Source organism: Felis catus, chromosome D1 (assembly GCF_018350175.1).
Source record: "Felis catus isolate Fca126 chromosome D1, F.catus_Fca126_mat1.0, whole genome shotgun sequence".
NCBI classification, from domain to species: domain Eukaryota; kingdom Metazoa; phylum Chordata; class Mammalia; order Carnivora; family Felidae; genus Felis; species Felis catus.
Genome location: NC_058377.1, coordinates 48742112 through 48765149, shown reverse-complemented (window position 1 = coordinate 48765149; position 23038 = coordinate 48742112). Strand labels below are relative to the sequence as shown.

General features: G+C 38.0%; 1 protein-coding gene across 27 annotated transcripts in view; it reads right to left on the bottom strand.

Annotated features, from left to right (window-relative positions):
- DLG2 (discs large MAGUK scaffold protein 2) overlaps positions 1-23038 on the bottom strand; it is a 2054427-nt gene that overhangs the window by 437418 nt on the left and 1593971 nt on the right. For 22 of the 27 annotated variants that reach the window (XM_023239374.2, XM_045039809.1, XM_045039811.1 and 19 more), the window contains one exon: positions 5813-5968. The exons of the other annotated variants lie outside the window; for them this stretch is intronic. In XM_023239374.2, coding sequence (XP_023095142.1) covers positions 5813-5968 — 156 coding nt within the window. The remainder of the gene's footprint in view (positions 1-5812; positions 5969-23038) is intronic. 27 annotated transcript variants of the gene reach the window in all.

Genomic DNA, 23038 nt, shown 5'->3' with positions numbered 1-23038 from the left:
TTCTAGAATATGTTGCCTTCCTTTCCTTCCATTGAGTTTCTTCCCACAGAGTTTTACGTTTAAATACATTTATTGTGAAAAAAATACATTTATTGAGCACAGGAGTGCTCACTGTCTGAGAAGAGGTGATATAATCAGCTAGTGAATAGCCCAAGCCAGAAAATTCTTGCCCTTGCAACAGTCAATCACTAAGTACCACCTATTTCATTTGTTAAATACTTCTGAATCCATTTATGTTTCTCTCTACAGATTCAGGTTAGTTCTTCATGATTTCAACTGTGGTGGATATGCTAACTAATCTCACTGCCTTCAGACACAGCTGACTGAGTGATTTTTCTAAAAACACAAATCAGATTATGTCCTTGCTCAGTTTTAAGTCTCTTCAACCAGCTCCTCACTGCTTGCAGGATAAAGTCAAAAATCTTCAGCTTGGCAAGTAAGGCCCTCTACAAACTGCAGCAACCTGTGAACTGTAAAACTTCAAGACCCATCCAACAGCCCTCAGCCACATGGTAACACCATGAGTCCCAGAGTGCAGTGTACTTTTATACACTGTGGGGCTTAACTCTGGGCTGCACTTCTACTTTGAACACACTTCTTCCCTCGCTGACTGAGGAGCTCAGTATCTTTCCGAAGACTTTAAGAAAATCAGAGCCAGAGTTAGATAGTTCCTACCCTTTTACCTTTAGAGACTCGTGTACTTCTATTATAGCATTATTATATCTAGAAGTTATATCTGATTTTGGATTTACAGACTTCGAGACAGTTAAAAGATTAAAGGCCCACATAAATTTTCTATGATTTTGCAAGGAGAGAAAGCTTGCCAAAGACGGGCCACCATAACATATGGCTGAGGTCTTGAGAGACAAAGATACTGCTCTATGTTCCAAGGCTGGGAATGGCTTGAGGCTGCCAACTTTTTCTACAAAGGGAGTGACTTATACATGCATTCCAAGCTCTGTAGAAAATAGTTATAAGCTAGATTTGCAAATGGAACGCTGAGAAGGTAATGGTAAGTTTCCCATAAATAGCTTCTTACAAATATCAGGAATTGATAAAACAAGGTATGAGTGGAGAACATTTCTGTGTGTATGTGCACCTTGTGCAGAAGGGACAGTGTAAGATCATGCTTGTTCTATCACTACCTCTTACTCTAGTCTGATTTTAGTTACCTTAAGATTAGGAACACTACAGAAACTGAGAGCCTTTAGCCTATATACATCATAATGCACAGCAATTACTTCTTCATTTACATGTCTTTGAACTGTTTGAGGAAAAGGATGGATGGTATCTTATTCACCTTTGAGTCCCCAGCATCCAGGATAATGCCTGGAACCTAGTAGAAATCTCATGAATATATAATCTTCAATGAGTGAAGATGTGTTATGATCATATAATATCTCAGAGTCCACTTCCTACCCCAAATCTGCCAATATACTTTAGTCTTCATCTGTTCTAAGTATCTGTATATCAACTACAAAACAACAATAATTAGGACCACCTGTGTGAAAGGACAAATGAAAATGTGCCATATGTATTGAGAAAACAAAAATAGTATTCTCCTTGCCCTAGGAATATCAAAAGCTGAATAATTTACCATTCTCCCAAGTAGAAAAACCAATTACAACATCAAAAACTTTTTTTTTTTTTTACGAGAAAGATGTACTGGATAAGCAGAAGCCCCACAGCAATCCCATTTGTGTTTCATAGAGCTCCAAATTTTAGTTTGATTCCAGGCTCTGGCTGTTTCTTGCTTTCATAAGGTCTGAAAAGTCAATTACTCTAAATATAATCTGCAGCCTTAGGAGCTGACACTTTGCCAAGTTGTTTATAGACTTTTCCTTTTCAACTTCTCTGTCTTCTTTTATATGATGTTACAGAAGTAATTGTGTATACAATTAATTCATTCCTGGATGTTTGCTATCAAATCAAAGTGCTGAAAATTTGGGTATTCTTATTGAAATGCACAGAATAGAGATGATTGGCTCCCCTTGCTTCTGCTGACTGGCCTCTGTTCTTCTGAATGCTGATTAGGGATTAAGCTGGTGCACATAATAAGGGTGGTTTCACATGCTAACTTCCACAGGGCTAGCTCACATTCTAATCTATGATAGTAACATACATTCTAATCTACGTAGAGAAGATATACATTCATGAAGATACTGGTTTGAGTTCCTTATCATTATAGAGTTGAATAAGAGCTTGTCTATCTAATTCTAAGTATTCATGTACCTCTGAGATTCTACAGATTATTAAGGTCACAGAGGAAAAAGCAAGCGATGGTGTCATAAATGGAACTAGAATCCTTGAACTTTCCCCTTGAATTAAAGGCTGCATTTCAAGAAACATGTGCTCAGAGTGGTGTTTTCCATTGCAGAGGAAGTCTATAATCTCTGAAAGGAATTACTCAGTTTTCAAGAACAGTTACCTAATGCATTAATAATATACTGACCATTGAGATAATTTAAGATGAAAGTGCTCACACAAAGTGAGCTCTACTCTGCTCTTATTTGTGCCCATGCATAGATTCATTCACTCCTGGGGTTGTTTTATGTATCCAGTAAGACCTGAGTAAAGCACAGCTTTAACCATGATGTGTTCCCAAAACAGGGATCTGTCTGCTTGTCTGCAGATCTTGTTTCCATGTTTATTTAGTTGCTCGATAGCTTGGAGCTGCTGCTGTGCCAGACACTGTGCTAAGTGTTAGGGGGATAGCAGTGCACAAAACAGACATAATTCCACTCAGTGAGCTTGCAGCACAGAGTGTGAGATGGGAGTTTGGTTTTAAAATCATACAAATAAACGTATAATTATAAATCACTTGAGTCTTATGAATAAAAAAAAAAAAGGAAGACAATATAATAGGGACCAGATATTCTCTTTCAGGGAGCTTCTCTGAGGAAGTGCAATTGAAGCTTCCATCTAAGATGACCAGAAGTTAACAAGGCAAAGTGTAAGAAGAGCTTTTCAGTTTGGGGAAAGAGCATTTGTGAAGCACTTGAAATAAAAAGAGATTTAGTGCATTTTGTGAATGTGAATAGTGTGATCAGCAAAGGGAAGAGTGAAATGAGATGTTTAAGAGGCAGGCAAGGGCTAGGTCATGCAGAGCTTGGATGCTGTATTAGTGACTTTGCATTTTAGACTAATGCAAAAGAAGAGAAAGAGATGTGATCTGTATTCTTAACAGATCACCTGGGCTGCACTGAGCATAAATCAGGAGGACAACAGCAGCAATGGTGAGACCAATTAGGAGGCTATTTATTGTATGTAGGTGGGAGATAATAGAGGCTTGGGCTCAAGTGATGGAAATAGACATAGAGGAATGTGAATAGATTGGAGATACATTTGGAGGTAGAATCAATAGGACTTGAAGACAGATTGGTGGGTGAGAGGGAGAAAAGGTTTAGGTATGAATCTCAAGTTTTGGCTTGAATAATGAGATGGGTAAATGTGCCATTTGCTGAGTTGGGCAAGTGTGGGAGGGGAGCAAAGTGGGGTGAAGTCAAGAATTTCAGTGTCAGTGTATTGATGACAATGCCACTAAAATGGGTGCATATATGTATATATATGTAGATGATTATATATGTAAATGCGTGTGACTTTTTTTTTTAAATGAAGGATAAACTATGAAAGAAAAAAGAAGGAAGAGGAAAAAGAAGGGGACAGAATTAGACTAGAAAATAGAATTCCCAGTGGGGTGATGGAGGGTGAGGGTTGGAGACTGGTATATAGGATTACTGCAGGTATGTAATTTGAAAAAGACACATTCCACATTATACCATAATTTATCTCAATTTGGGAAAAACACAAAAAGAAACCCCATAGTCTTCATAATATAAATTACAGAAAGTAAAATGAACAAGAATTATATCTGGTAGGTCTACATAAAAGGTGGATTCTGCAATTTGCTTATTGGTGAGTTTTAAGAGAGGGATGCATCAAAATTTCCAGTAGGATGCAAGAAATGCAACTTTTAGGGTTATCAAAAAAAAAGCATGGATTAAAAAAAAAAGATCCATTGACACTGAGTCAGAAGGGAGATGAGAAGCCAGGATAAAAATAGAGAAAGGAGAGAAAAAGTTAAATGGGTGGAGAATTTTTCCAGCAAGCAACAATGTCTCTGCCATCAGGCCTATGCTGATGCAGGTGCTAATGAACCCCTGGGTTTGAATCCCAGCCCTGCCACTTAGTCCTAGATGATCTGGGGCATGTCAGGTGATTTCCAAGCCTCGATTTCCCTACTTGTAAAATGAAGACATTGATAACATCTGTCTCATAAGATGACTATCAGGGTTACAAGAAATAAATCTTAAGAAGTACTTAACAAAATGCCTGGCACAGAGGAGAGCTCAGTAAGTGGTAGCATAGCTGATTACAGATGCCTAAATACCAGGAAGTCATTATTGTAGGTGTGTGTGCGTGCGTACCTTCTCACTTCCCTATGGCTATAGTATCTTGGCCCTCTTCGTATCAAAATTGTCTGGTTCAATGTATCAAGAATTACTGTTCATAATTTGTTAAAAATATAAGAAGATTTAATTAATATTTATAAAGCATTTTTAAATGCTGTTAGGCTTTAATTGTTACAAATTAGTGAAAATGCCCTAGCTGATTATGTAGCCAAAAATATGTTTTCTCATGTATGTCTAGAGATGTTATGTCTAATTAAATTTGTTATTTAACTGCTCTAGAAAGACCAATAATTGACTTTTAACTTTTTCTTTGGAAAAAAACAAAAACCAAAAAACCAGAGATGATGTTCTAAGGAGACCCTCTTGACCTATCCATTTGCACTTTGAATTACTCCAAAATGCTTATTTTCACAGTCCTAATTGTATTACGAAGACATACAAAGGTATTCTGAGAACATAAGTAGATAAGCACCTCATTATATGTAGGAACATCATGATTGAGATCTCCTGATTTAAACAGAATTGGAAGTATCTTATGGAACACAAGATTCTCCTTTTATTATTGTCCTCTCTCTGGGAATTTGACAATTGTGTAAAGATGAGGTTTTCTTATTTAGCATACACATACTTTAGAATACTGATGCAGACTCATACTCTACCTTTAGACTTAGGATGTTTTGTTTACAAAGTTGTGGAAAGACTCAAAACATTCTAAGTCAAATCTGAACTCAGCATTTATTTGCAAAATCATACTGAGGGCAACGAGTTAACTTCTTTAAACTTTTGTTTTCTTATATAAAATGGTAGTAACTAAATAAAGAGAATGTGGTAAATACCTACTGTAACATACCATAAAGGTTAAAATTCTTTGTGGTTAGATAGAACCAGCTAATTCTGTAGTTTGGGGCAAGATGTTTAATGCCTTAAGGAGTCAACTGAGTAGTGGTATTAATTTAATATTTTTGTTAAAATATTAAATGGCAATAACAGTACCTACTTCTTAGGCTTTGTTATGCCTGGAGCATAGTAAGTGCTTATTAAACATTATTAAAAAATGCACTGCGTACATGCTCTTTTATGCTTCTGTATGAGGAAAATAGAACTAATTAAATTCCAAAATTAATTCTTCTGGAAAAATATAGTTAACACCTTTTTAAAAATGCATGGGAACCAAGAACATTTGGAATATCATGTGATCATGTCTGAGTGCTCTGTGATCACACCAGGGGGGGGAAAAGGCAATGTTCTTAATTTCTCCCATTGCACCAAAGGAGCAGAACATCTCTCCACCGAGGAAGATGTCACGCGCAAGAGAAGTGAGCAGAGGTGGATTCTACCCATTCATCCTTGTGGAAGCACATGCAATTCGAGAAGATGAAGTGAGGAAGCGCATGCAGTACCTGGTCATCTCAGAGTCAGGGAGCAGGCCTAGGTGGTAGTGGGGGTAGGGAGCTGAGAGAAGGAAGCTTTTGTCACACTCAACAGGGGAATAGTGCCTGGGAGAAGCAGGCTTATCACACAGTTTGTTCACAGTGCTGTAAACAGGTTCCGGAGGCCTGGTAATACAAGAGGAAGAGAAAGAGATGCACGGTTAGCACACGCACCGAACAGCTATGCAGTTAGCAGCATTTCGCCATATGCAAAAAGGAACACCCCAGATAGAGCCTTAGGTTTTGTTAGCCTTGGAGAAAAAGTATTTTTAAGAAACAGTATCTCTGCTTAGAAATCAAAACTTTGGCTGACATTGGGCATGATGAAAGTTCATATGCCAGATACGTCAATGGAGTCAAAGCCAATTTATAAATGCCATACCGTTTTGGATAATGCAGTCTGAAATAACAAACTTTGGGATTCTCTAACATGGCTCCTTTTAAAACTTGGGTTTCATCCTAATTGTAAACTTATAGAGACCTTCCTGAACCCATTGGTCAGGATATCCTGTTATTTGTCACGGCACCCTGTTCATACCTCATAATATTTTTTCTGAGCATGAACTAATCTTGTTTGTTGCATTTAATTTATTATTATCACTCTCACTACACTAAATTTTATGAGAATGGAGGTACATTTATTTTGTTAACCACTTAAAATAGAGTCAGTCCACATTTCATAAATATTTCTTGTATTCATATACAAATGAATAAACTGACAAAACTTGGCATACTTATATTGCAGTTTTGGGGGGTGTGGAGCTTGGCTTTACCTAGAAATCTAACTGCTTACATGATCTCAGTGATTCCTCTATATATTTATTCATAAATTGCCCCCAACAATTTCAGAGTTTTCTACCAAAAGGATAATCACTTTGGTAAAATTTCTACTAAATGAATTAATCTAGGGACACTAAAACATTATCTAAAATTGGAACATCTTTTAGTTGTTACAAACATGCATAGTAAGATCAGATAAATTTCAGCTATAACTTTAGTCAAACATGTATGTACTACATGCATAAAGTGCTTGGTTATTAAAAAAAATCTGATAACTCCATACTCCACTCTTTTTAAAATATTTGTTTAAGTTTATTTATTTGAGAGAGACGACAGTATTAGTGCGGGAGGGGCAGAGAGAGGGAGAGAGAGAGAATCCCAAGCAGGCTCCACAGTGTCAGTGTGGAGCCCAACATGGGGCTCAAAGCCACAAAACCAGGAGATCATGATGTGAGCCCATGACATGAACCAACCAAGGGTTAGATACTCAACTAACTGAGCCACTCAGGCGTCCCTATACCACACTCTCACACATGGTCTGATATTGCCACCAATATCTTCCATTTAAGGTAAGAATTAAAAGATCCAAATGTAAATGGAAGAACTATCCAGAAGTCTGAGTGGGAAGGTAAGGAGGAGGATAGGACACAGGGCAATGTCCACAGGGCCAGACCCAGGTGAAGGAGAGAGTAGCCCGTTGGGGCCATGAGACATCAGAGACAACAAGTGGTGGCCCTATCCCTAAGCAAAGGTATGGGAAGTGTGTGTGTGAACTCAGTGAAGGCACAGTCCATGTTTCTGTAGATCCAGACCTCAAACTGGTCCCTAATATCTTATAGTTGCTCAGTCAATACTTCCTGAACAGAACAGGGGAGAAAAGAGGACAAGCAAAGCATTAAGAACAAATTTTACCTAATTTATAGCATTACTGTGGGCCAGTCATGGCTTAGATGCACTATCTAGAGAATTAATTTCTTCCCTAACACAATGCCTTCCATGACATACAGGAGATGCCTTGACCTGTAGAAGGGCTGAGGAGTGGACAGGAGTAATCCAGAAGCTTATTGAAGTTGGCTTGTTCTATCCCAGTGACTAATAAAATTACATTTACGGAAGCTAGTATGTATTCTTGTTCAGGCAAGTGTTCCATTTTCAGAAAAACCTAGTTTGTCAATTTCTGTTTATCAATTATATAGAGTTCACACAATTCACAATGACAAACACCAGCACTTTAAAAAAAGCAGCTGCAAGATCATTCTTAAAAAGTGGGTTTTTTTAATCAGTTTTTATAAGTAATTTACACTACGTGAAGTGCTGTAAAAGGAAAGATACTTATCCACTGAAATATGTATTTTAAAACAGTCAGATCTGATACTGTTCTTGAATTTTGAGAAGGATCTGTTTTGCTTTGTTAATATGCTCAGCTTTATGAAGATTTATGCATGTTTCTGAGGGTTTTAGAGACAGAGAGACCCATGATGCCAGTCAGATAAAGAAAATTGGTTTGAGGGCCCCTGGATGGCTCCATTTTCAGCTTAGGTAATGATCTCACTGCTTGTAAGTTCGAGCCCCACGTAGCGCTCTGTGTTGACAGCTTGGAACCTGGAGCCTTTTTCGGATTCTGTGTCTCCCTCTCTCTCTCTCTGCCCTTCCCTGCTTGTGCTTTGTCTTTGTCTATCTCAAAAATAATAAACATAAAAAAAAAAGAAAATTGGCTTGAGAGATCACAGTTTTGTCTGAACCAAAAATGTGGTTATCCACACAAAACCTCATCTAGAAAAGACTTTGTATTAATAAAATGCATAAATATCAATTAAATAAGATAGGAGGAGGAGTGTATGAGCTCTCTGGGAATTATTCTGTGTAAGTTAGCACAAGAAGACCTGACACTCTCCAAATTTTCCACTCTACAATAAGAGTTGCTGTGGCAGAGATGGCTGGATTGTCTCCCAAACATCCATTTACTCTTTTTTTTTCTTATTAAGTGAAAGCCAATTTTCCACTAGTCACTTTTCCTGTAGTAAAACTTTATTTCTCAGCCTTCCTTGTAAATAAATGTGGCCCAGGGAAAATGTTCTGCCCAAGGTAACTGGAGCAGAAGTGTTGTGTGGGATTCTGCTGATAGCTGCCTAAAGGGGAGCTGACTTAGCTAGGACCCCTGTGATTTTGCTCTTTCCCATTTCCTCCCTCTACTGACCTAGAGCCTAAATATAATAGCTGGAGCGTCAATGGTCATCTTGGACTATGAAGCAACCTGAGGATAAAAAGAAACAACATAGAGAGTGGAGCATAATGGTCACCGTGTCACTCACTGATGATAGCGAGCAATAACCTACCACTTCTGGACTTCCTACCCTGGATTTCTTTTATGTGAGATAAAATATGTTTATGCTCGTGTTGTATTTTTGCTATATAAACAGGATTTCATGTTAACAGATATACTCCTGAAAAATGTAAGAATGATAATCTAAAACAAGGAGATAACTATAGATAGGGTCTACCATAAGGGCCTGATACATTCAATTATGTCAGAGGTACATCTGTCACCTTTTGTATACACAGAAAAATATACAGAACTCTATTTTCTGGCTTTGTTTAAAGGCTGTGACTGTTTAGAGAACTCACTGTGTCTTTACTAAAAAATATTATATGTAGGGGCACCTGGGTGGCTCAGTCCATTAAGCATCTGACTCTTGATTTCAGCTCAGGTCATGATCTCATGGTTTGGGAAATCAAGCTCCACATTGGGCTCTGTGCTGTCCGTGGAGCCTCCTTGGGATTCTCTCTCTCTCTCTCTCTCTCTCTCTCTCTCTCTCTCTCCCTCTCTCTCTCTCCCCCCTTACTTATAAATGCACATGTGTGCTCTCTGTCTCTCTCAATATACATATATACATATATATATATATTAACTGATCTAAACTGCCAGCACAGTGCTTAAGAATAAGGGAATTGATCACTGGGTTATTTGTTTCCCATTGATAAGTTCCCTTATTCTTAAGCACTGTATCTATCTATCTATCTATCTATCTATCTATCTATATGTATATACATGTATATACATGTATATATATGTGTATATATATATATGTATGTATATGTATGTATGTATATTGAGAGAGACAGAGAGCACACCTGTGACTATAGATGCTGGAGAGGATGTGGAGAAACGGGAACCCTCTTGCACTGTTGGTGGGAATGCAAATTGGTGCAGCCACTCTGGAAAACAGTGTGGAGGTTCCTCAAAAAATTAAAAATAGACCTACCCTATGACCCAGCAATAGCACTGCTAGGTATTTACCCAAGGGATACAGGAGTACTGATGCATAGGGGCACTTGTACCCCAATGTTTAGAGCAGCACTCTCAACAATAGCCAAATTATGGAAAGAGCCTAAATGTCCATCAACTGATGAATGGATAAAGAAACTGTGGTTTATATACACAATGGAGTACTACTTGGCAATGAGAAAGAATGAAATATGGCCCTTTGTAGCAACATGGATGGAACTGGAGAGTGTTATGCTAAGTGAAATAAGCCATACAAAGACAGATAGCATATGGTTTCACTCTTATGTGGATCCTGAGAAACTTAACAGAAACCCATGGGGGAGGGGAAGAAAAAAAAAAGAGGTTAGAGTGGAAGAGAGCCAAAGCATAAGAGACTCTTAAAATCTGAGAACAAACTGAGGGTTGATGGGGGGTGGGAGGGAGGGTAGGGTGGGTCATGGGTATTGAGGAGGGCACCTTTTGGGATGAGCACTGGGTGTTGTACGGAAACCAATTTGACAATAAACTTCATATATTGAAAAAATAAAAATAAATAAATAAATAAGAATAAGGGAACTGATGACTTCTTTTAGGTCATAAAATATTTTCATGATGATGTCATTTCAGGTTCTCAGTCTGCTGTTGACTTGACAGATCAAGAAAATGATGTTACCAGTTTTCTCTAGTCCTTTCACCTCAGTAGAACTATATTTTGAAACAAATTATCAGAATCAAAGCTGGCTAAATATATGTATTAAGGAAAAAATCCTACATGTATTATACTCAAGTAAATTAAGAGGAAAAAATTTACTCCCTAAACACTACAATAAATTCAAGACAAGGTCCTGTACCTTGTCCAGTGTTGAACTCTTAAGACCTTTACCTATATACTTCTGGAATCATTTTATAGTCATAATATTATTTCATGACTCACATATTTAGTAGATTTGGTATCGGGGGAAGGCTTAGATAACTTGAATTTTCAAAAAAGGACCTCTTATCTTTGCCTGCAGTCACTTCCAGAATTTTTTTGTGGTGGATTGATTCCTTGCCCAGGCTTAATTACTCATGATTCAAAGTCTGATCAAAGCAGAGATACAGCTACTGATAATGCAGGCTCATTTATACCTATCGTTCAGTCTTTCATCCTTTATGTATTTACATGTTTTGTTCAGTCACTGCCTATCAAGTAGACATTTCAAATCCAGTTTAATTGTGAGAAGACTTGGTATCTCAGAAGATGGGTAGATGAAAAACGTCAAAACATAACAAAACACTTGACAAACCTGACAGAACCTTCTTGCAATATTCACAATGTTCTCTTGCAACCACACAATCAGATTAAAAATAGCAGTGAGAATGTCCTTTCGAGTGGCCTAAAGATTGAGTTCATATTGGAAGATTTCTGCCTATAGATTCATTACTGTCCTAAGATTCTACCATGTGTTATGTACTATATAGGCCACAGTACATACCCAGTAAGTGCTATAAGCTATAGTCTGAGCATAGGAAATGGCACACAGTAGGTACTTGAGAAATCTTTCTTTGAATAAATGGATTTTTTTAAACCATTCTCCATTGAGAGAAATGAAAAAAAAGTATTTCTGGCTCTCTCTTCCTTCCTTGAAGGAAGTCCTAAGTTATTCTGAATCTTCTACGTACATTTAAAATCTTGGGCCATCATTAATTCTCACAGGTTATCCAGAAGGACAGAAACCCCTATGGTGTCAGAAACTGGTAGCTTTAAGTGCTTGGTGTACATGGTTCACTCCATCTCCAGGGACAGGTTTTGTACACCTGCAAGCCTGGTCACAGCAATGCCTGCCTGCTGTTCCCACAAGAGTCACCTCACAGGCACAGGGCTCCAGGAAGACTTCTCAGGACTGGGGTCCAGAAGTCTTAATGCCAGCAGTCAACATTCTTAGCATTTCCCTTCAGTGCATATTCTCTGTGACCTCTCCACCAGACAGACAAGAAACACCAGGTTATGAGCTGTTATTGGAATCTGGGTGGCAGGAACAGATGCCACCATCACTTCACATTTATTCAGTGAAGAAGTGCCATGGCGAAATGACTTCAGGCAGTGTGACTTAGCCAGTCACAAATTGAAAGAGCCTGTTTATCCTATTATAAACCTCAAAGTTGCCTAGGTCAGAAGGTAATGAATATGAAAATCCAATCTGAGGCACCTCCTGTTTCTCTTCTTTCTGTTAATGCCCCCAGAAAAGGGGAAAAGTAGTTAGACATATTAGTGTAATCTCTAAGTGAATTTGTAAACAAATCATTTATCTTGCTGTCCACTTATCAGGGCCATAGATAAATGGCTTTGTAGTCTCCAGTGTTCAGCCATCAGCATTTATTTGCATATCTATGGGTTTATAATTGCAGGCTCTTATAGCGTATAATTAGCACCCCTGGCCTTTGGCGACCTGTCTTCTCTGAAGTCCATTAGCACTTGCTATGTGTTCAGCTTCCTTGGCATTTTCAATTGTTAATCCACAATGATGGTATAGACAGAGGTGCTTCATCTAACCTTCTTCTAAGAAAAACTATCCTGTCTGCAACTGCCTCTTCCCATTTGCCCCATTGACTCCAACCCGATTCAGTCCCTTACTTAGCCGAAGCGCTTAGACCTGGAGTGTGACTCTGCCTTTGCATCTAGAACCTGTAGGACCTGCAGGGTTAGGGTTGGGGAGGAAAAAAAAAAAGCCTAGGCCCATTGGATTCTGCTATTAAATGTGAATAAAGGGGCAGAAAAAGAAATTATCAGCTGGTAGCGTGTAGAGGGTAGCTGCAGCTGTGTCCACTATTTATAGCGAGCCAGACTGAAGCTTCCCAAATTTTGTTGCCAAAGCGTCTAGAGGTTCCTTGAATCTAGAAAACAATCTGGGTTTACTGTCTAAGGGGCTTATTAGGGCTCATGCTATTGAATTTCTCTGTTGGCTCCCATATATTACTTGTATGATGAAAATCAACTACCACCTCCCACCATATTCCTTTATGGGAGCTTAGGTCATATCTCTTGCTTATAATCAAAAGAGTAAAAATAAAGCAGACACTCTGTTTGTTTTTACTGTCCTTTTCAGATCACCTCAAATTATGCCACTCAAAGATAAAACCTTTACCCCGTATGTGATTCCAGAGTGCCTGAGACCAATACCTAACTGATCCTGTCTTTAAAATTTTATTCATTATGAATTCTTTTGCATTAATTTTATTTCCTAAAATATTGCATAAAATTATTTTTTTTAAGTTTATGTATTTATTTTGAGAGAGACAGAGACAATGTGAGCAAGGGAGGGGCAGAGAGGGAGCGAGAGAGTGAATCCCAAGCAGGCTCTGCTCTGTCAGCACAGAGCTGGACTTTGGGCTCCAACTCACAAAATCATGAGATCAAGACCTGAGCTGAAACCAAGAGTTAGATACTTAACCGACAGAATTAGCCGGGCACCCTAGCATTAAAATATTATCTTAATTACAGAGTTTTTTTGGTGCCCCCTTAAATTTTGTGCCTGATGTGGTACTTTATTTGCTTCACCCTAGTCAGAACTCCATATCAGAGACAATAAATGTTTAACACAGTGATGACAGTGATTGTGAATACTCCTCTGTATGGCACCTGAAGGTAGTTCAAATGGATACGACTTCATTCCCTTAGAAATAACAGTAACAGTGACTCACTTTATTGAGTTTTCCAGTCTCCATTAAAGAGACTGCTTTCAAAACCCAATAGCCTTCTCAGGCATGGCCTTTCCCTCATTATACTGTTATATTTGGTGCACAGGGCTCCCTCCTTCTCTAGACTATTAGCTCTCAGAGGATCAGGGCCAAATCTCATTTATCTTTGTTTCTATATAGCTTTCCTGATTGTAAGAATGTGTGAATGAGGTACTGTCATAGGAATGAAACAAATCTGGGGGGGGGGGAGGGGTGGGGAAAAGGACTGGTACTTTTTATTCTCTTTTCCTGAGCTAGAGTTAAAAGGAAGAGTCTAAGGGGTACATAGGTGGTTCAGTTGGTTGAGTGGCCAACTTAGATTCAGGTCATGATCTCACTGTTCATGAGTTCAAGCCCCACATCAGGCTCACGGCAGTGATCTTCTGTCCTCCCATCTTTCTCTGCCCCTCTCCCTTTTGCACACACAGTCTCTCTCTCTCAAAAAAAAAGTGTCTAAAATTGCAGTAGGAAGGATTTGGGTTATATATCTGAATGCTTTTGACCATAAATCTGTCATCTAGAATGATATAGATGAATCTGAAAACTGTTTAGATTTTCCAACCCTTATCCTGCTGTGTGTGGCCTTCCCTGGCAGCTCTAAATGGAAAGGTCGCATGCAGGCTTATATTCTATACAGGTCACAGAACCACACCATATAATGATGGCTGCTGGAATGCTAAGGGCTTGGGTGCTCAAGCATCTGGTATATTACTTGGGATAATTTGGAGGCAAAGGTTTTTTTTTTTTTTTAAACCTTACAAGGGTGCCCCATGTCCCCTTTTACATACAATACAGTATTTTGGGGCCAAGGAATTGGAGAAGTAAGCAAAAAAAAAAAAAAAAAAAGGATTGAATTCTAGGCCTGGGATAATTGGTTTTAAGGACAAAATTGTGGGGAGCCTAAAATTAAGGGATAAAAGAGAATACAGAACCAGGCTGTGAACTACATGGCCCAGCAGGTAAACTGGACATTATAATGAGAAGGATTAAAGAAGAGGCTGACTTCTCTTACACTGAGCAGCAAGAAGAAGAATATTAGCTATTTGGTGAAGGTGCTATCACAGCTTAAAGAATAAAATAGAGACATACAGGGAATGAATTGGTCTAGATCGTTTGTAAGAGCCCCTTCATCCACCTAATTCTTCAACGTTTATTTTTTTTTATTTTTTTTTATTTTTGGGACAGAGCGAGACAGAGCATGAATGGGGGAGGGGCAGAGAGAGAGGGAGACACAGAATCGGAAACAGGCTCCAGGCTCCGAGCCATCAGCCCAGAGCCCAACGTGGGGCTCAAACCCACAGACCGCGAGATCGTGACCTGGCTGAAGTCGGACGCTAAACCGACTGCGCCACCCAGGCGCCACTCATCCACCTAATTCTAAGTACCATCAGGACTTCTGCCTCTGAGTAGATGCCTATTTGCATTATACTTCCTTAACTTTTCTAAAACATAGCTTCTTTATTTTAATGATATTAAAAAGCCTTCTCTGTATACCAACAAAGTTGTAAGCTGTAAAATTATACATAGATGTAAGTTATTACAAAACAGTGTGGTGAGTGGAAAGAAACAGAGCTAGGTTTCACCATGGCTTTTCCAATTTTACCTTCAGTGGTCTGTAATTTCTTTCTTTTTTTTTTTTTAATTTTTTTTCAGCCTTTATTTTGAGAGACAGAGTGTGATCAGGGGAGGGGCAAAGAGAGAGGGAGACACAGAATTCAAAGCAGGCTCTAGGCTCTGAGCTGTCAGCACAGAGCCTGACATGGGGCTTGAACCCATAAACTGTGAGATCATGACTTGAACCAAAGTCAGATGCTTAACTGACTGAGCCACCCAGGTGGCCCAATGTAGTTTCTTAACTTCCCTGACCCTCACTCAGCATTTTCATCTGTAAAGTGGGGAGAGTAATGCTGGCTTGAGCCGGGTGTGAGAAACAAAGAATGAACATAAAGCACCCATCTCAGTGCATGGGACTCACTGTGAGTTTACCAAATAGTAGCCAATATTATCTTTATTGTTGTTTATTTTTTAAAATAAATTTGACATGTAACATTTTGCACAATGTGTTACTCTGATACATTGATATACTGTAATGTGATTACTGATGTAGTGATATTTATCACATTATGTAATTATAGTACACTATTACTGTCTATACTCATTATACCTTGCATTAGGTCTCTACGGCTTATTTACCACTCATTACAGGGTTGTACCCTTAAATACTATCACTCTAATTCACCCTCCCCAACTCCTGGTAACCACCATTTTACTCTCTGTTTTTGTCTCAATTATTACTTTCAGGCACTTATGTGCACAGGACTGCCTAGCCTCTGAGAATGAGGCTCTCCTATCAGGTAGTCTACCAATTAGCTGGTTAATGTCTTGTGGATTCTCTACAAGAGAGTAAAACAAAATAGTAGCAATCTGTGGTTTTCAGTATCACCAAAGGCACTGCATAATTTTGCCTTCTTTTTTCTTTTTTTTTCTTTTTTTTAAAATTTTTTTTAATGTTTATTTATTTGTGAGACAGAGAGAGACAGAGCATGAATGGGGGAGGGTCAGAGAGAGGGAGACACAGAATTTGAAACAGGCTCCAGGCCCTGAGCTGTCAGCACAGAGCGCGACGCAGGGCTTGAACTCACGGACCGTGAGATCATGACCTGAGCTGAAGTCGGCCGCTCAACCGACTGAGCCACCCAGGCACCCCTAATTTTGCCTTCTAAAGACTCATTTTGCTCCTGATATTGGAAAGGTAATTGATCCTCAATCATAGCCCTTCAGGTTGATGCACTCTTCACCTGAACTTCTCAATTATTTTCATTGTCTCTAAGAAGATATCATCTCCAACTCTAACTTGTAGCTGCACCTTCATAGTGAACTGTTTTCCTGTATGATTCATGGCTGTGGTATCATGTCAAATCATTGGGACATAAGTAATTTGTTATTAGCAATAGTCTATGTACCATAATCTATAAATATATACCTTTAAAAACAGAAAGTAGGATCACTTCATGATTTTCTCTATATTAACATCACTCTCAGTTATATTTTATTATGTTTGCTTATTGAGGAGAGAAATGGAAGAGCCCAAGCTGCACCATTTAAAGTCATTTTGAAAGTTTTCAATTATTAAGGTGTTTTATTTCTTCAAAAGATTGTTAGGTTTCAACAAAGTTGGGCTCACTCATGACTGTGGGTTATAAATGGTTCATTCAGTGTTTTATTGAAATAAGAAGTTGAAAGTTGATGACCTTGACGATGGTGTGTATAACAAGTACAGTTCCAAAGAGGACAGGACTCACCATATCTTGGTATTGGGTGAGTGTGTCCAGCTACAGTAGCATTTTTGTGGCATTCTGAAAGATTTTGAAACAAATACTATCTAAGATGCACACAGTCAGTGTCATGGCTAGACCAAAGGCTTTTGAGATTTGAATTATTTAAGGTTCATTACGTCCTACCACAGTGTTTATATTCTTATATTTTTGTAAATCTAGTTTTAAAGATTTTTTTCTTTTTAATTGAATTCATATGATAAAATGTATCTATGATAGTTATCTAGCATCCTGATGGAAAAGAATTTTCTAAGCATAAAATAGATGGAAGAAATCGCATAAAAGATGAGAGAGTTGACTACATAAAAATTTAAAACCACTGAAGTAAAATAAGATGTTATAAACAAGCAATAAGCTGGGAGAGCATCTTCTCAAGTACATTTATCAGTATTTTTAAGATGCTCCTACAATTCAGTAAGATAAATCCTAAATTTTCAATAGAAAATAGACAAAGGCATTTAACATCCAATCACTAAAACAATACAAATGACAAAGAGACATACAAACATAAATGTTTAACCTCACTAGGAATAAGAGTAATGCAAATTAAATGCTATGCACCCCTTGGCTTGTTTAAAAATAATAAAGGATTTTAAAATTGGTAAGTCACAATTTAGTTGTGGCATGGTGAGACAGACACTCATATTGCCGGTGCTATGGAGTGTTAAACTCCCTTACAACATTTCAAGAAAGCAATTTGGCAACATATTTCAGAAGTTTTAGAAGTAATCCTGCCCTTTGGTTAAGCAATTCTACTTGTAGTGTGCAATCCCAATAAGAAAATAAAAATGTGGACCCATGGTTCCACAGAGAGAAACTCATTGTGGTTTGTTATAAGAAAAAATCAGAACAAAAGTAAATGATCAAAATGTCCAAAAAGGAGACAAAAGATGTAAAATGTAAGATATACCCACAAGACAGTTTCTTGTTTAGCCATTAAAGATTCACAAAAAAATTCTAATGATATAGGAAAATGCTTTCTTTTACAATGTTGAATAAAGTGCGGTGCAAAATTGTAAATGGGACTGTGGACACAGTGGACTTGAAAACACCGAATTCTCCTAAACTAAGAAAACATGAAAGAAACTGCCTTATAGAGGAGGGATTGGGGCGAGTTAAAAGAGGGTTTCTAAGAAGTGGTAATAAGTACATAGCACATGCAACGTTAAAGGGAATCTAAAAACATGTCCCATTCAGGAAGTTTACAAAAGGCTTGAGTAGGAGACAAATTTGAGAAGGTATATAGGTCTTGAGTACAAGTGTAATATCCACTGGTGATGGGAAGTCATGGAAGTTACTGCTCTTCCCACTGAATGCAATGGAATTTCAATCATTTTTACTGTTCCTTTGTACATTCATTCATTTCATTTGATAAATATTTACCAAAAACCTACTCTGTACCAGGCCCAGAGAGAGGTATTATATGTATATGTATACACACATACACACACACACATATATGTATAGTATATACACACACACATATATATGGTTGCGAATAAGATAAAATGTTCCCTCTGCTAATTGAGCAAAGTCTTGTTGGCAAGGAAATTTGATTGCAAGGAGCAGAGAGACTTATTTGAGCTACTGCAGGTGACATGTGCATGGAAACTCAGGAAAAGCTGAAATGGCAGAGCTCTGGAAGAGTGAGATATAGTGAACTGTTATCTAGAGCATCCCCATCAAGATGACACCTTTTCTCTTTGTGCTACTTCCTTCTCCTTTTTCTGGCCATGACCTTCTCTAACTGGCATTTTATAAATGAGACACTCTCCATCACACTGTTCCTGCTGCTCTGAGTTTCTGCTTCCTAATAACATCAACTTGCACACAACTCATGATAGACCCTGTGGCCTCCTTTTCATCATTACCTATTAGCTTCATTTTTCACTGATAGGTGTGCATTCAGGCTGCCTTTCAATTAAAAATCGCTGAGAGAGAATCTGATAGATTCAGTTCACTTTTTTTTTTTTTTTTACTCAATCATGTTGCTGGTCACTGGCTACCCTTGGGATTGGCATACTTCGGGTCAAGTACACACCCTGTCCATTCGCTGAGGGAGGAGCCACCTGACCCTTTTGTTTCTGCCCTTTCAATAGAGATTCAGGCAGGGCACAGTGGTCTGAGGTGAGCTGGGCATTCCATTCCACTGGTGTCCTTAGATTTGGCCTGATGTCTAAGTAAACACACCTTCATATTTCCAGCTAGTACTGTTCAAAAATGGTACAGAGAAAAAAGTAAGGCTATTCTTTGGATGCAAATTTGTAAACAAAAAAGTCTGAATAATAAAAAAAATATGGAAAACATCACAAAGGTGCCCAAAATAAGGTCCAAAGCTGAATTATCTCCCTAGGGTTTCTTTCCATTAATCATGGTCTTAAAACATAATCTTACAGAACTAAATATTTACCTCTACAATAATCATTTTCTTTCCTCAGAGGCTTCCAGATTATTTATATTTGTAACATCTAAACCAAAGGTTTCTGGATCTGATAAGATCTTGAGTTTTTAAATTCACACCTACATAAAAATTTCTAAATATGTTTAGCCAAATCATATCTTCTAAAATAGAATGCAAAATGTTAATTTCACTATATATTTCTGTATGCCAATTTTACATTATTAATACAGACTCTGTAGGGGAGAAAATACTTTACACCTTTAACTGGAAGAAAGCTCAGCTTGAGTAAAACAGTAGCTCCTAGAAGGAAAAATAATGTTCAAATATAATCCTGTACTTATCAATGGGAAGGATGATGTGGCTTTAACCAAATCACTTAGATGGATTTCTTTCCCATCCCTTTGCAATGGTACATTATCCTCTATCTCATGCAGCTGTTACCATTTACTCTTCTGGGCCTCTTATTGCAAGCAGGTTATAAAGATTGTCTTGTGGCCACGGAGGAAGGATAAGACATCCATAAGAACAAGAGATTGATGTAGCATTGCCTTGCTGTCTTTAGAGAGGACTGCCTTCTCAGAAGCACTTCTACCGGGATTTCAGACCAAGACATAGACTGAGGTCATAAATACCCTTGAGTTGATGCTTCACATTACTTCAAAATTTACATATATTGGTCCCTTCTACCAACCTTATATTTGCATATGTAATACATCAGTTGTTCCTGGTTCCTAAGAAGCGGCTCACTCCTATTTTCTCCACAGAACCTTTTGACCCACAACTAATTGTAGATTTTTCTCTTTTCTAAACTCCCATACAGTATGGGAGGTTTTTTTTTAATTTTTTAAAACTTTTAAACTTTTTTTTTAAGTTTATTCATTTGTTTTGAAAGGAGAAAGAGAGCTCACTAGCAGGGGAGGGGCAGAGAGAGGGGAGAGAGAAGGAATCCTAAGCAGACCCTGTGCCATTAGCACAGCACCCGAGAAGGGGATCCAAATCATAAACCACAAGATCATGACATGAGCCCAAATCAAGAGCCAGATGCTTAACCAACGGAGTCACCCAGCACCCCTCCCATACAGTATATTTTTAATGGTTACCACTTGGTTTTGCACTCTGATGTATTTAAAAAAATTTTTTTTTTTCAACGTTTATTTATTTTTGGGACAGAGAGAGAGCATGAACGGGGAAGGGGCAGAGAGAGAGGGAGACACAGAATCGGAAACAGGCTCCAGGCTCTGAGCCATCAGCCCAGAGCCCGACGCGGGGCTCGAACTCATGGACCGCGAGATCGTGACCTGGCTGAAGTCGGACGCTTAACCGACTGCGCCACCCAGGCGCCCCAATATATATATATATATATATATATATATATATATATATATATATATATATATATATTCTATATCATGTCATCCTCCCAAGAACCCTAAGACATTTATAATACTATTGTCTGCAAGGCTTAGCACTGCCTGTGTGTCCTCACGTAGCTGACTTGGTGGTTGGGCCGGGCTTTGAACCTAGGTTGTCTGGTTGCAAAACGTGGGCGTGTACCATTATGTTTTGTTTTGTTTTGTTTTTTAACTCTTTTTTTTTTCTAGCAAATACTCTCCCCCCCAGGGTCTAATGATATTCTTGGTCATCTTGGCAATTCCAGCTCCTATTTTAAAGGCAATAGACAATAGAACAAAGGGAGCAAGCTGAGTCTGATTGTCTAGATTCAAGTTCAGGCCCCATCACTTTTACAAGCCATGTGATCTTGGGCAACTTGTTTACCTCTATGCCTCAGTTTCTCCCCCTGTGGGCAAGTATCATGCCTACCTCTTAGGGCCTTCTGAGTATTTGATGAAATGAGACTTAAACGGAACTTATCACAGTGCCTCACAGGTACTCAGTAAATGACCATCACTGGTATTTGAACAGGAAATCTGCCAGTGACCTGGTTTACAGGTCCATTTCTAGTCACTTTTGTGGATGTAAATTAATTCTTAAGAGAGGATTTCCTCTTGTGATGATAAAATCATGTTTAAGGTCATGCCCAGGGTTGTTGGATACAGTGAATAAAAATACAGGATGCTCAGTTAAATCTGAATTTTGAGCAAGCAATGAACAATTTTTAATATAAATGCTAATACTGCATGGGAAATATTTATACTAAAGAGCTATTCATTATTTATCATTGTTTAAATTCAGTTTAAATTCACATTTAACTGGCCATCATTATTTTATCTGACGACCAACTGGCCCCTTTGCCTTTGAGGTCCCTTACATTGCCAATATTCTGCCTTGAAACATACACATTCACACTGTGGTACATTCACACACATTTACTTGTTCACTTGGACTCTCCTTTTGGTTTACTGAATTCATTTGAATCAGCAAGTGTGCTTAATTTATTTTTGTATTCCCAGTGCTCAACATTATAGGTCTGTAACTATGCCTTAATTTATATCTATGCTCAAAACTATATGCAGATATATAATGTTAGATACTAATTCGATCTAGATCATATTATACATATTATTATGCTACTGCTTTTATTTTTTTAGATTTGCATCAAATTAGACATCCTTCCAAGTTAGTACAGATAAGCACTATCTATATTTTCTCTAATAAATGCAAAGTGGTGGTTGTATAAACTGCTGAACCTATGACCCAGAACTCCCATTAACAGGAATCGCTCCTATAAAATTGAGTACAGGGACACCTGGGTGGCTCCGTCAGTTGGGCATCTGACCTCGGCTCAGGTCATGATCTCATGGCTGGGGAGTTTCCAGCCCCATATCAGGCTCACTGCTATCAGCATGGAGCCTGCTTCGGATTCTCAGTCTCTGTCTCTCTCTGCCCCTCCTCTGCTCACACTTTCTCTCTCAGAAATAAGTAAACATCAAAAACAATGTAAAACTGAATACAACAGGTCTACATAGATTATCACTGTCACAAAATTTGTGAAAGCAAAACACTGGAAAAAACATGTATGCTCATTAGTATTGAATAGCCATGTAGGCATTAAAAATATTGCTGTAGAAGATTTGATGACATGGAAACACATTCACAACATATAATTAACTGAAGAAGGCAGGTTAAAATAGTATATGAACTTCATCCAGTTTTTGTAAACAATAAATAAGATAAAGTATGATCCCAATTTTATATAATAGGTAATGAGGAAAAAAATAGAAGCATATGCCAGAGAATTTGCTGAATATCATTTTTGGGAAATATGGTCACATAAAATTTTTATTTTCTCTCAATATTACATGTTTTCTAAAAGGTTTTTAAATGACATTAAAGTTTATTCATCACTGAAGCTGAGAATCTGCATATGAATCAGCCATGAATCTGTATATGTAGCATAATGCCCATTTTATGAGACGCGTATCTGTGTGTCTATCTGTATGTTTGGAAAAGTCACTGGAATGTTAGTGGTGCTTTCTCTTAGTGGTGGAATTATAGGTAATTTTGATTTCCTTAATTATATTTTCCTATATTTTAAAATTATTATTATTATTTTTTCTATTCCAGAGGACTATGAGGGGTTTATGTTGGGTCTTACTCGTTTCAGTCCCAAAGAGCTACACATTCACAAACAACTCAAATGAAAACAAATTTCCCCACTTGAGGGCTAATTTTTCTTTGATTATGAGCAACTTTTATTTCTATGGCATATGGTGGTACTAACAAGGTATTATAAGTGA